At 46.2% G+C, this 14038-nt stretch overlaps 1 protein-coding gene across 1 annotated transcript in view; it reads right to left on the minus strand.

Moving 5' to 3' along the window:
• The window catches only part of ABLIM3 (actin binding LIM protein family member 3), a 111014-nt gene extending 104838 nt beyond the window's left edge, over positions 1 to 6176 (minus strand). The window contains 2 exon segments of the mRNA XM_079144815.1: positions 5781 to 5808; positions 5810 to 6176. Coding sequence (XP_079000941.1) covers positions 5781 to 5808; positions 5810 to 5821 — 40 coding nt within the window. The 5' untranslated portion in view covers positions 5822 to 6176.
• Between the last annotated feature and the right edge of the window lie 7862 nt (positions 6177 to 14038).

The raw sequence follows: 14038 nt of genomic DNA on the forward strand, positions 1-14038 counted from the left end.
TCTGAAACCCCTGGTCCTTCCAGACCCATGGGCCTTGTTCCTACCCACATTGTACCCTGGGACGCACCATCACGGGGGTCAACTGCCTTCCTAGTCCTCTGGCTTCTGGTTGAATGGGGCCAACGGGGAGTCCCCAGGGGAAGGGAGGAGAGAGGTCAGAATATTTATCTCCTGGCTCTTTCCCTGGAATTATGCTGTTGCCTTCCTGAAGCCAAGGGCCATGGGTCTGGTCAGGTAGCCCTCACCCCATAGCCAGCTGGGTCTCTGGGCTCCTTCTTTCACCCCTTCATGCTGGGGGCAGTTGTGGGGGAAGCAGGTAATAAGCCTCCTAGTACTGGGCCACCCCTGCTTCTCCTTGTTTTCTTTTCTACATCCTTCCTGCACACATGTGAAGAGTTTTTTTCTACTGAAGCCCTCTCTGTTACCTGTCATGCCCTGCCAGGACCCTAGCTGAAAGAATCCTCTTCTTTGTCCCACAGCAGGAGTAGGCAGTAGGCTGTGCAGTCTATTTTCTAAAGGTTCTTTCCCTCTATTTCTATCTTATAACCTCCCAAATCCTGGCTCATATATCTTTTCTGAACTAGAGCGACTGTCTTTCACTTAGGACCTTGTTGTTGGTACTGGGGATTGAACCCAGGGGTGCTTAATCTCTAAGCCACATCCCCAGCCCTTTTAAAAAAGTATTTTATTTAGATACAGGGTCTTGCTGGATTGCTTAGTGCCACACTAAGTTGCTGAGACTGACTTTGAGCTTTTGATCCTCCTGCCTCAGCCTCCCCAATTGCTGGAATTACAGGCACGCACCATCACGCCCAGTCTCACTTAGGATCTTAACTTCCTATCTTGCCCTTTTCAACCCAAACCACATACAACACCAGGTAAATGATTTTCCTGAAGCTTATGACTTTCCTATGTACAAAATCCTGCACTGGCTACTGTACCATCAAAACAGGCACAATTTCACCACAAGTTTGGTTTTTTATGTTACTGTTATTTCAGAACTTTGCTTTACTCAATGCCAACTCAACCTCAGATTCAACTCCACTCCCTGAGACCCATGGTATTCCACTTGATCCTCACAAGAACCTTGCAAGTTGGCATATTATTGCTCACATTTTATACTGGATAAAATTTAGGCTCAGAGAAACAATCCATTCTGTCCAAGAGCACAGAGTACATCATAGACCCCAAATGTGAACTCAGGAATCTACATTCTGAAGCTCAGGTTCTTCATGCCCTGTGACACCTTTGTGGGGTTATGTGATCCTTAAATACTCTCTTAAACAAAAGCAAGGTCTACTCCAAGGAAAGTAATTCATTAGCATGCCAATCCACAATAAAGAAAGGGCCAGAGGCAGGAGGAAGCCTATGAGACTAGGGAGGATGGATGGTACCATTGTCCATGGTACACACGATGCTCACCCAACCCTGAGGATGAACCAGCCCTGGGCTTTGTACATAGGAAAGCCATAGTGTTCAGGAGCTCTGCGAATTGTGAGTGAGGAGAAAGACGTTTTATGGAATACAGATCAGGGCTTCTGGCTCACTGGGGTCCACCCAGGCTCCCATGATTTCGGAATGCCTGGTGTCAACATGGAATGGAAGATACAGAGGGAATAACCAAAGATCGATGGTTTTCTGAGAACTTACACACTTGATGGATGGTGCCCTTGTGGATCTGGACTCTGTGAGAGTTGAGTGGTCTGGGGTCATGAAAATGACCAATGTATAAACCGGAATGAAGAAACACCCCAGAATGCATCATGGCTGGGGGCTGCAGTCCACAGCTATAAGCCACAGCTTGTGTGGAGTAGGCTGTTTAGGGTGACGGGCTTCAATGCGGTGACCACATCGGGGAGTGTATAATGACAGAGACCAGGCTCTGAAGGAAAGGGCAAGATGCACAGCAGGCATACCTCAGGGGGTCATTAGCTGGACAGGGAGGCTGGGGAGGGCTTGTGCAGTTCCCAGGGTGAGCAGGCGGGGCTGGTGCTGTGGGGGAGGGGCTCTCCAGGAGGAGTGGGTAGGAGCAAGGCCGTAGAAGGAAGAGAAAGAGGCAGATGGGACAGGTGCAGGAGGTGCAGGGAGAAGGGTGCAGTGTGGAGGAGCAGGCTGCTAAGGCAGGACAGGCTGTGGACCCAGAGGGAGAACTGCAGAGAGTGGATGGGGGAAGACTGGAGGTGCTGGAGTGGGTGAAGGGAGACTGGTTAGGGGCTGCCCCAGGAGGTCAGCAGACAAATGACAGTCTTGGAAATAGGTGGGGAGCATGCAAGAGGAGAGAGAAAGGCCAAATGGCAGAGGATCCCAAGAAGCCAAAGTGGCAATGAGTAGCCTGCTTCCCTTGTCCTCCTCTGGAGTCCTCCACCCAAGGGAGTGGAGCACGCTAGGAGTCCAGGCTTTCCTGAACCTTGGTGGCCTGTTCCTGCCTTTGGAGTCTTGTTCTCTCCTCTAGGGGCCCTTCTTCCCCCTCCCTCAGTGGCTCTGAGAGCCAGAGTCAGGTCTGTCTGCCACCTTGTCCTATCAGCTCCCAAATTACCCCTTTTCTCCCAGGTGCCTGCTGTTTAGCAAACTGATGCTCAGTGTGATTTCAGAAGAAGGGATTCTAAAATTCACACTGGGGAGTCACTGACTGAGCCTGTTCCTCTTCCTGTCACTGAGAAATGGGTTTCTTACTAATAATTATAGTTTACACATGTTTACAAACCATTTCCTTATAATCCTATTTAATCCTCAAAACTCACATTCCAGGTATGTTTCTCAATTCATAGTGAAGGTGTGACATCTGCAAGGCTGAGTGATCTCCTTGCTAATGTCCTAAAGTCAACAGTGACTATCGCCACAACAACTCCCACAGTAACAATGGCAGCCTGACCACCCCCTCGTAGACAAGGAGGCACAATGTCCACAGCTAAGGTGCCCCACTTGGTATTTTACATGAAACATGAACATTTAGTCTTCATTCCATTCTAATTTTTGCAGATGAGACAACTGTGCTGAAAACCACACAGCTAATGAGAGAAAAAGAACGGAACTCAGGACACTGATTCCAGGGCCTGAGCCCTATCGACACCAAAAGCTGACCAAAGACCATAGCCCTTGCTCTTCTCCAGATGAAGTGATTAGGATCCACCCCCCCGCCCCCCCAGGAAGCAGGGCTTTATTCTGCAACATGGAGGAAATAGGCTTTGCCCACCTGGCCCAGACATAAACTGTTACAACTCAGGTACTGGCCAGCAATGCGCCTTGTGGATCCCATGCAGGGTTCTAAAGACAAACCAGAGCCGGAAAATTCTCAGCTTTCTTCCCATAAACACACCTATATAGTTATTTACAGAATTCACTTTTATACTAGTATCAAAAATTATACTGAAAATTTATCACTAAACTAACTTTACAAAATCAAGCTTCATCTGCACTTCATTGTTGGCATTTGAACCACTGATTAGGGGTTGTATCCCCTACTAAATATGTTGACTTTCAAACACCTTTCACAAGCCAATAATTAACAGTGTGACTTGAATTTGCAACATAGTAGCCACAAAGTCACCTATAAACTGGAGTAATAATAGCATGCCACAGCTCTGGTGGGAGAGTCCAGTGAGAGCCAGCAGGGAAGTGCCTGGCCTTGGCCTGAGGAAGAGTGAAGACCATACGACTGGAAAGTGAAATAAAGAAACTAAGTGGGAGTTTCTATTAGGGACAATTTCAGGCATAAGAATCAGACGAAATTTCACTTCTCAAAGGGGAGCATTTTGCTTAGATCTGTTCTGCTAAGGACCTCTTGCCAACGCTCTGTCCTGGTGACCTTATGGCCTTGTTGTTCTTGTGAGGTCTGATTTCTAGTCTCTCCATTGGCAGACTCTCAGAGTTGGGAGGAACCTCAGTGATGACTGGATCCAGTTGCAAAGCCCTGAGCCGAAGACTCCCCCACACTGTCCCCCCAGGTACCCACTCAGAGAAGCATTTCCTCTCATGGGGAACTCAGGGGCTCTTGAGGCTACCTGAGCCATTCTTGTTTATTTTCTACCACTTCTGCAAAATAAACACTCTCCCTGCTTAGAAAAAGTAGATGAAGTTGGAATGGCATTTTTGCCCATCCTCATCTGCAGTGTTCAACTCTCTTCATTGTTATTTCTTAAAAAAAAAAAAAAAAGGAAAATTTCTATTTCTTTCTGGAATACTCAGTGTTGCTAACAGGACAGAGTTTCTTAGGGAAAAGTGCATAATCGGTTGCTTATTGCTGCCCTTAGTTCCATGAGTAATAGACATTTTTCTCTTTTATCACTTAGTGGGAAAGGATTCCCCCCAATACATATTTTTTTACCCCTAGAGATAGTGAAAAGTGACAGGTAATTCACATCTTTATTTGCCTGGAGGCACACAGATGCAAACATGTGGCCCACTAGGTGAATAGGTTTACGGGGTTTTGCTCCTTTCCTGAACTTGGTATGAAGCCAAACATCCTTCTAGACAGTCAAAATCAGAGGCAAAATTTTTGGCTGTAGGAGGCAGAGGGAGTCCAGCCTCACTCTCTTGCTTAGCATAGATATGCAATACACAAAGGAAGACAGCAGAGATGAGTCATACAAACATGTAGTAAATAAATATATTTCAATTTCCATCTCAGTGGCTTTTGTTTTGTTTTCCTCTTCTCTATGCCAACGGCCTTGAAATGGAGGGAGGGTGAGGAAATAGTAGGTTTGGGCTGCACAAGACCTCAGTAAGGTACTGATTTTTCCAAACCTGCTTCAGTTCTAGCTTTTTCAGAAAGAAAAAAAACTTGTAGGTTTTTAGAATAGAAGGGTCTCTAACATAACCACTGTGATGTTACAGATGAACAATCTGAAATGTGGAGTTGGGACTAATAACAAAGTCAGAGACCCAGGGAAGAGAATGTTGGTAGGGGTCCTCTGCTTCAACAGCCCCCACCTGATGTTGGAGTGACTTAGACAATCCAAGCTGACAATGGGGCAGGGGAGTGAGACTTGAACCTAGTTTTGCCCTCTCAGGGTCATCGCCCAGGTCACAACACCCCAACTTCTGTCCATGGTCAGGGGACTACATTGAAGAGAGAGACTGCCTCCTTGTCTTGCCAAATGCATTTCTCTGTAGCAGAGGCCCAACCCAGAAGCAAAATGTCTGGTTCTGGTTCTATAACTATTATTACCTCTGGCACATTAGAGCTGTGGCCCCAAGGCCTTGCCCTTTCTGTGGTTCTCAGGGTGGCCAACAAGCCTGTAGGTAGGAGGAGAAACCAGCCCCAACTTCACTGGGCTGAGGGGCACAGGAACTGGATCTTTCACAGCCTCCAGACTCAAAGGTGGCTTCATGAGGATTTGTTTATGAAATTGCTCTATCCTATCCCATTGCCCGTCCATGCCCACCCACCCCGCCAGCCAGCTTCCCTGCTCTCTGCAGATCATGGATAAGAGCTCCATGGTTTTCCAGATGTGTGCTGGGAGGTCTCTTGGAGCCCCCACATCAGACAATGGCCACGTACTGCTGCCTAGGCCTTCTCAGGCATTGCTAGAAGGAGACAGCAGCCTTTCCGATAGAGGCAACTGGCACCGCTGATTAAACATTAGCAAAATCATCACGAAAAGCCAGACCCAAAAACCATTCCTCTGTCAGGGGACTCAGAAAGCACCCAAAGGAGTCTGGGGTCAGGTGTCCACGCAGATGCCAGGCTTCCTTCCTCCTTCCAGGCAGCCCCGCGCAGGCTCCTGCACCTCCCGCCCCCACCCCTGTTCCCATGGCAAAGGAGAGGAGGATCCACTTACTGCTCGTGTTCATGGTGATGCCTTTGCACTGGGTCTTTCATTCAATACGGAGGCCCCGGTTGCTTTTTAAATCTTCGGTTCTCTCGACCGCACTCATCACCTGGGGGTGAAAAGGCAGTCCAGGGCCAGCTCTGTGTCCTCAGGTGCTCTCTCTCTCTGCTGTCCCCTCTCCTTCTGGGCTGGAGCCACTGGCCTGGAAGGCGAGTGGACTAACAGGCGCAGGTGAGAGCAGGAAGGAGGAGGAGGCGGGGAGGACGCCGGCGGCCTGGTCCCACAGCTCCCGGGACCCGAACACCGGGCAGCGGCGGGACTGGCAGCGCCTGCTCGCGCGCACCCCGCACTATTCCAGCCCAGCGGCTCTGGAGCCCAAAGGGGGTGTGGACCACAGGGAGGCAGGGCGGGGGCAGCGCGTCCCCGCCCGGCCTCGGGCAGCAGCGACCCGCCCCGGGACCCACCTCTCGGCCAGCGTCGGGAGCCAGAGGCTCCTGCCCCGGCCCCTGCGACCGGCTCATGAATCCTGCCCGTCACCTGGGGTCTGGGATTCCAGGGCGAGCAAAGCGAAATAGGAGAGCTCGCCATCCATGATGTGGGCTCACGGGCTGGCAGCGCGGGGGGCGCGGCCGCTCGCTGCTGCCACCTGCTGGACGTGCGGGCGCGAGTCCGAGGCCCCGCCCCGCCGGGCTTCTGCCTGGCTCCTGGGGGCCTGGGGCTTGGAAGGGACCCTGTGTCCTGGGACCAACAAGAGGGTGCTTGAGTGCTTGTCTTCCCTCTCTTGATACTGGCTCTACCGGCTGGACAATGAGAGGGAAAGAGACTTGTTGGGAGGGGCTGTGGAGGAAAGACTTTGCAGGAAGACGGTTCCCACCCCAGCCCTGGTGCTGAGAAGGCGGGTGTAATCTAGTCTTGAGCTTGTCACTGCTGTGTGGGCCTGGTCCTCCTCACTGAAGAAGGCGGCTGGACCAGTGGGTGAGGTATTGGGATTCCTACAGCCTCCTACCTATGTCCCCACTTCCCATCCTTTCTCTTGTGCCCTTATCACTGATTCATCTCTGCCTTACTAGAACCTTGGTTCAATGAAGGAATGGTCTTGCCAGCAGGGTTCACCTGCTATCCCCCACTACCTAGAACAGTAGGTATCAATAAATATTTTGGGACAGGATGTCCCCGATCTTTTTTTGACTCTAATACTACACAGCCCTAAGAGTAGACTGGGCACCTCCACTCTAGTCACTTCCCCTTTGAGGAAAACAGCAGGTATGTGACCTCATGACTAACCTCACAGATCCACCCTGGCTTTTGCATGGTCAACTAGCTCTTACCCCAAATTATTATTATTGTTAGTTTGGTAATTAGTTCTTATAGGCGTGTATCATAGAGATTTATTTTCTGAATATTTTTAGTCAAAATTAACCAAAATAGGGTGGGGTTCTTTACATTCCTGTGACTACTAATACCGCCACCTTCTGAACTTAATTCATGATAAATGAAGTGTGACTTTCCAGTGTTGAAAAACAAGATTGGGAAAATCCCTGTCCATAGAATTAATGACATTAACTAAGAACATGTGCAGAATACCATACCCTCAACTAATAGACAAGGAAACAGTGGGCCAGAATCGCTCTCTGATTTATGACACGCAGCATCTTTTGGCAGATCTGGACCAGATCTCACTTCTAGCTTAGTCCTGTGTAAGAGTAATTCAACGCACTAGAGTCTGGGTATCAGGGAAGGTAAAGTAGCCACCCTCTTAAAACTGGACAAAGAACACCTGTTAGATAAGTCCAGTATTTCTATCTTACACAGGTAGAAAACTTTAATATGGCTTATGATCCCAAAGCATGATAGCAATTAGAGAATCTTGAGGTAAATTCAAGGAACAATGGATTTGGAACATATTTTGATAGCTTATTAAGATTTTTTTTTTTTTTTTTCCAGTGAGTGGGAGCAAAAGCAGCCCTAACCTCTTCACAGTGGTTTTTGGGCTTTCGTATATATAACAAGCCCTGAGATACCAGAAAGAATGAAGATTTCTAGGCTATGGATTCCCTTGCTTAGGCTTTTAAACAGCTATTCCTGTGAATTTGCAAACAGATTTTTGCTGTTGAAAAAGACAAGAGACCTAAAATAGCTTTTAAAACAATAAGTGATTAATAAATATTTAACTTATTCCAAAAGATCTCTCTAGAGATTACCTACACAGTCATATTGAGATTCCTTATTCAATTTTCAAGTTGCAGATAACTTGCTAGGTTCTAATGCTTGGAGAAAAGATATACATATTTTATATATACATATATATATATATATGTATATATAAAATATATATTTTTCCCCCACCCAGGAGAAAGTTCAAGTAAGTTAATAGAACTATTCCATGAATATATTTAGTCATTGCCCAAAGACTGAGTTCAAAAAATGTCAGATTACAGGACATAGCCAAATAAAAGAATGATATTCATTCATCCATTCAGTCATTCAACAACTGCATATTGAGTGCTCACTTTGAGTCAAGCCTGGGCTGGCTGCAGGGGAGATGGTGATGAACAGGACAGACAAGGCTTCTCCCCTCATGGAGGACCAGTCTCAGCCTCTGTCTTAAATTCTCCATCTGTAAAATGGGTATTATGACAGCATCTACCTGTTGGATGTTTTGTATATTAAAATACATAGCGTGGGGCTGGGGATATAGCTCAGTTGATAGAGTGCTTGCCTCGCAAGCACAAGGCCCTGGGTTCAAATCCCCAGCACTGCAAAAAAAAAAAAAAAAAATAGTGTGATGCATGCCAAACAAAGTCTCGATGTGTGCTATGAGGACTGTCCTTCACTTACACCTACCCTCAGTGACAAGGGTGGGTAGGAACAGAGTGGTGCCCATGAAAATGTACCTCAGGATTTTCCAACTACAGGGAGCTACCCTGACCAGCTCTTCTCTAGTGGGTTCTTTTCAAGAACACATCGAGCTGGGTGCTGATGAATTTAGTTTTTGGGAGACCTGGACCTTGGACCACCTATAAGACTCAGTAGCTTCCATGGGGGAAACATTCTCATTTTCCTTGCACAATTATAAGAATAGGAAGAAAGGGTTAAATGAAACCTAAGAAACTGTCCCCCTGAGGATGTTCACAACAATTGGAGGGGAAAGACGCAGGAGGAAGCTGGGGGTGGGGCTCTCTGTGGCCCTGGCTGTGAAAATCATCAGGGGAGTTGAGGACCTTGGTTCCCTCCTTGCCAGAGCACAGGACGGAGAACTGCAGAGCAGAGGGTCCCTTTGTTTGGAAGTTTGTTTTGAACTTTGAGACTCCAGATGGAGACAAACAAGTCCCACTTGGAAACATGCAAATGTTCCCATTTGTTGGAAAACCATATGGCAAAACCATTGGAAGACAAATTTTCTACCTTCTTGAGGGGAGAGAGGAAGCCTCCCAGGGCCTACTTCACCTCTGACCATGACCTTGCCCTCCCAGGCTGCTGCTGGGCTGCCCACTATGCTTCTCCACAAAGACTCCATCTCTCCTGACTTCCCGTCCCTACCTCAGTCATCTCTAGCCCTTCTCACTTTCTGTGCCCCTCACTGCTGTGTTGGCTAATGCAGCCTTGGGCTCCAGACTTCTCTCCTCTTGCCTTTCTGTCCCTCCCCTCCTGCTGCATCCTACACTTCTCTCTGCACCTCAGCCTGCCCCGCCGCAGCCCACGCTGGCACTGCACCTGTGGATGAGCAAGCACTCCCTCATCCTCACCACTATGCAGAGTCCTTTGGTCTCTAAGGGTGGGAGTAGGGGAGGGGTACTTATGGTCTGATGGCTTCTACTTGCCATCCCTACGCTGCACACAAACCTCAGCAAAAGTGAGTACATTTATTTTTGAGAAAGACATATATTTCTTATCAACATGAGATAGATCTTCATATGGCATGATAATCATGGTGCATGATGAAATAAAATCATATAAAAATACATAAAGGATATTATTTGTGGTAATTTATATAGGTGGAATATGTATTATATATAACATATGATACATATAATATGTAGACTACACATAATATCATATAAAATAATCAAATCATTACCCACATACGGGATCCCAATTAGATACCATATGTACATGCAATTCCTGCTTTTTTACTCCAGGGTTCCACATCTGCAGATTCAGTCAACCACAGACAGAAAAATACTTGAAAAAAAATTGCTTCTGTACTGAGCATGTATGGATTTTTTTGGGGTCATTATTCCCTAAACAATTCAGTATAACAATATTTTCTAGCATTTACACTGCATTAGGTATTACAAGAAATCCAGAAATGACTTAAAGTATATGAGAAGAAATGTGCACAGGTTATTTGTAAACACTATGCTATTTTATAAAAGGGACAGAAACATCTGTGAATTTGGATATCTGAAAGGGTTCTGGAACCAATCCCTTGCCAATACCCAGGGATGCCTGTGTATCTCTAATGTGTACCCAGATGGATGCACTCCTAATTACCAAGCCCTTGGACCAAGGTGAATTTCTGGATTGTGTAGGTTTAACAAAATTACTTGTACAAGATGGGAGAGATGTTGGCAAACATTTGAGGAAGAACTGAAGTATTTATTTCTCCAACTTTTAAAGTTCATTCCTTCTTTTCTTTATCCAGAGCATCTATTCTGTGCCAGGCACTGTGCTGCAGATGCCCTGGGAAGGAGAGAGCACACGGATGAGCACACGGGCGTGTGCTTACCATCTGTGAAGTAAATGAAGAGGGGGCAGAGAGGACACCAAGAGGGCAGCAGCTCCCTGAGCAGGTGACACCTGAGTCAAGGCTGAAGAAGAAGAGCCATTCTTAGTGTTAATGTGGGGTTAAGGGGAAGGAGAGGGCATAGGACTAAGGAGCAAAAGAGAGATCCACAGGCTGGAGGTTAGGACCCGATGTCATTGGTGTGTCTAATGGTTCTATGTGGAAGAGCCAAGTATATGCAGATGGTCATGGAAAACCACACTCTCAGGATTAATAGGTCTAGGATCAAGGTGGTTCTACTGGTCTGGGAGGTAGGAGGTCCTGGTTATACAGTCTTAATGTAGTATGTGGTGAATAAACTTACATAGAATTTGCAAAAGGTAACAGCATATCTCCTAATGTCAAGAAAGGGCATGGGAAACGGTGAGCAGAAGTTAGTGGCTGTCTATGTGCTAGTCATTTCCCCAGGAACACCCTTTAAATGCATACCTTTGGTTGGAGTGGCACATTGTGATCTTGACATGTTGCAATACAAAGCAATGCTCTCTCACAAATGCCCAGTAACCTCTGAGAGGGAATCAAATCCCTGCTTGTGAGACCACCACACAGGTTTAACCCTTGGAGTTACAGAGTTGTATGCAAGAACTCTAAAAGTTCGTAGAGTTCATCAAAGTGAGGTTCTTCCTTGTACAGAGTCCCAAAGGAATCAGAATTGAGGAAAGTTATGAAGTGAGTACATGAGGGAAGGATGAGTCTTCTGGGTTATCAACCACAAGGGGCTTTGAAATTTTCACAGGTGCTTCAGTTTTCTTTTGGGCCCTGCATCTCAGAATCAGGTCCTCTATCTACAAGAGAGGACCAACACTCACACAAGTGTACAAAGAGGAAATTTCATTGTAATGTATAAAGAATTGGAAATAGTCTAAATTACAATTCATATGGAGATAAACTGTGGCATAGTGTATAAAAGAATATCACATTGCAATTAGAAAAAAGAGGTGAGTATTTATGCAATACCTGGAGAGCCACTCAGGACCTGGTGAGGGCAAAACCAAGTTCTAGAACCATTATACAGTATGCTGCAATGTAGTAAAACAAACCCACAGAAATTACACTGTCTTTTCTAGGAGTGCACATGTATATGTTTTAAGGTATAGGAAATGGTCTGAAAAGATATTCACCAAACTTATAATAGTATTTAGTTCTGGATGACAGATAGGTAGGGGACTGGCAAGATGACCAGAATCGGAACAGAGGAATATAAGGGGACATTAGCTATGGGGACTATATTTTATTTTATTTCTTTTTTTTTCCAACAGAGAAAATGTATTCATGAGTTCTCATGTGATTAAAAATTAATAATAATGATTACAAAATTAGCCTTCGCCTCTATTGAGCCCTTCCTCTGAGCTGGCAAGGCTGATTCATGACAGTGAGTCATGATGACTGAAGGGAAGGGAGGGGCCACTCTTCATCTCAGTGCTGTCTGGCCACTCTGCTCCTGGGGGCTCCCTTGGCCTTTGAAGGCTTGTTCCTTACCAGGTCCTGAGTGTGAGCACAGACCTCTGGGGGCCAGTATGCCACCTCCTGAACTGATCTGGCAACTGCTCATAATGTCTCCACAATGCTAGGGCCTGCAAAGTGCAGCTGGCAAAACCATAAAAACTGTGAGCCTGAGGCTCTTGTCTGAATCCCAGCCCCCTTTCCACCTTCCAGGCCAGGGGGACCTGGGGTGAGACGCAGCAGCCTCTGCCCCTGCCCTGACCTCTCCTCCAGCATCTCCCTCCTGCATGCCCTCATCCAGCCACAGGCTTCTTTCCTTTCACACTGCCTCCCACGGCTGCTGTTCCTTCTGACCGGAATCCTCCTCCCTCTGAATTCCACGTGACTGGCTCCTTCATTTTCTTCAAGTCTCATATCTGGTGAATTCTGCCTCCTGGAGATGCCTTGGAAGTCGTCCTTCTGTCATTAGTCCCTCATCATAATGCACTGTTCTGTTTCCCTGAGCACAGATCACTATCTGAAGCTATATTGTACAATTTATTTTGCACTTATTGACCACGCTGCACACTTGAATGTAAGTGCAAAAGGAGCAGGCACCTGTTCTGTCCTCCTCTGTAGCCCAAGTACCAAGAATAGCATCTGGCATGCAGAAACTAGTAACTAGTCCTTGAATGAATAAATGGGCTTCACAAGTCCAGTGAGAAGAGTACTTGAGAGGAGCTCTAAGTTTCTTCTCGCCACTATAGGTCAGTAGTGTAATCTCTGAGTCAGGCAGGATTAGTCTAAGGGACGATCTGTAACTCCTTTCCCCAAGCTGGCCACTATAGGATGAAGGGCTGGGACCCGCTACTTAATCCCTAGATGCATCACTTTGTTCATCTGGAAAATGAAGGGATCGAACTAGATGCTTCTTTTCATCTCCAAGCTTTGACTGTACATGTATAAATTGGGTCCATGTTCTCCAATCAAGATATATAGTTGAACTTACTTTTGGAAGAATGCCTAATATCCATTTGGATTTTATTTCCATTTTCCTCTTTCTCATAAAAAATGGAATGTGGAGTGTATGGCAGTAAGGTCTCTGGTGCACTGTAACATGGAGCCCTTTATGCAAAAGTTATTATTGCATCAAAGGCTGTGGTTTTCTTTATTCTCTTCTTGGCTTTCCAAAACATTTTCAGCTTTGACACCTTTATTAGTGACTTTTGTTCTTGTAGCAGAACAAAAGTGCTGGAATCTAGTTATTGGAACTGCATTCTGATTCCTACTATGTGGGTATGCAGAAGAACATGGAATATTGAACCCTAAACCCCTTGTTCTTGCATGTGAAGCAGAGATTAATAAAGGTCAACTCCTGACTTTCCACTCAGCAGAAAGGAGTCAGGTCAGCTTGGTCTCTGGGGCCAGGTTCTGATTTCAGGATTTGTCTTTAGCTCTCTTTTGAAAGGTAACTGATCAGGTGCTGACTTGGGGCTGGAGGCCCGGAGCATGATAAAGTCTCCTTTTACTGAAATGTGCCAGGCACTATTCAAAGGACAATGCATACATTATCTCATTTGTTTCTTCCAAGAGCCCCATGAGATTGGAATTGGAATTATTCCCCCCATTTCTCAAATGAAGAAACTGAGACCTGGAGAGGGTCAATCAAATGTCTCCTCTGGTGTAATGGTGGAGCCAAGATTGGAACCCAGGCCATCTGGTGGCAAGAGTTCAATCTTTCCTCTATCATATACAGTACCTGTGCAGTACAGTATACCATATGCACCCTGAAGCACAAGCTTGGAACTGCCAGGGATAGACCCAGCTAATCACAGTGGTCTCCAGCATTCAAGACTCCAGTCGAAATTTTTAAAAAGCAGCATTTAGCATCACATTGAGAAATAATTATGTTGTAAGTCAAGCACCTTCATCTCTTTGATGAATATACAAGTACTTACTATGTGCACAATGAACATAATAAAAAATGTACTTTGCTGCCCCAGAGACAATCACTGCCCTGGGACTTATAGTCCTTTGATATTTGAGGAAATTAAAACTA

The sequence above is a fragment of the Sciurus vulgaris genome (assembly GCF_902686455.1).
Source record: "Sciurus vulgaris genome assembly, chromosome: 6".
Classification (NCBI taxonomy): domain Eukaryota; kingdom Metazoa; phylum Chordata; class Mammalia; order Rodentia; family Sciuridae; genus Sciurus; species Sciurus vulgaris.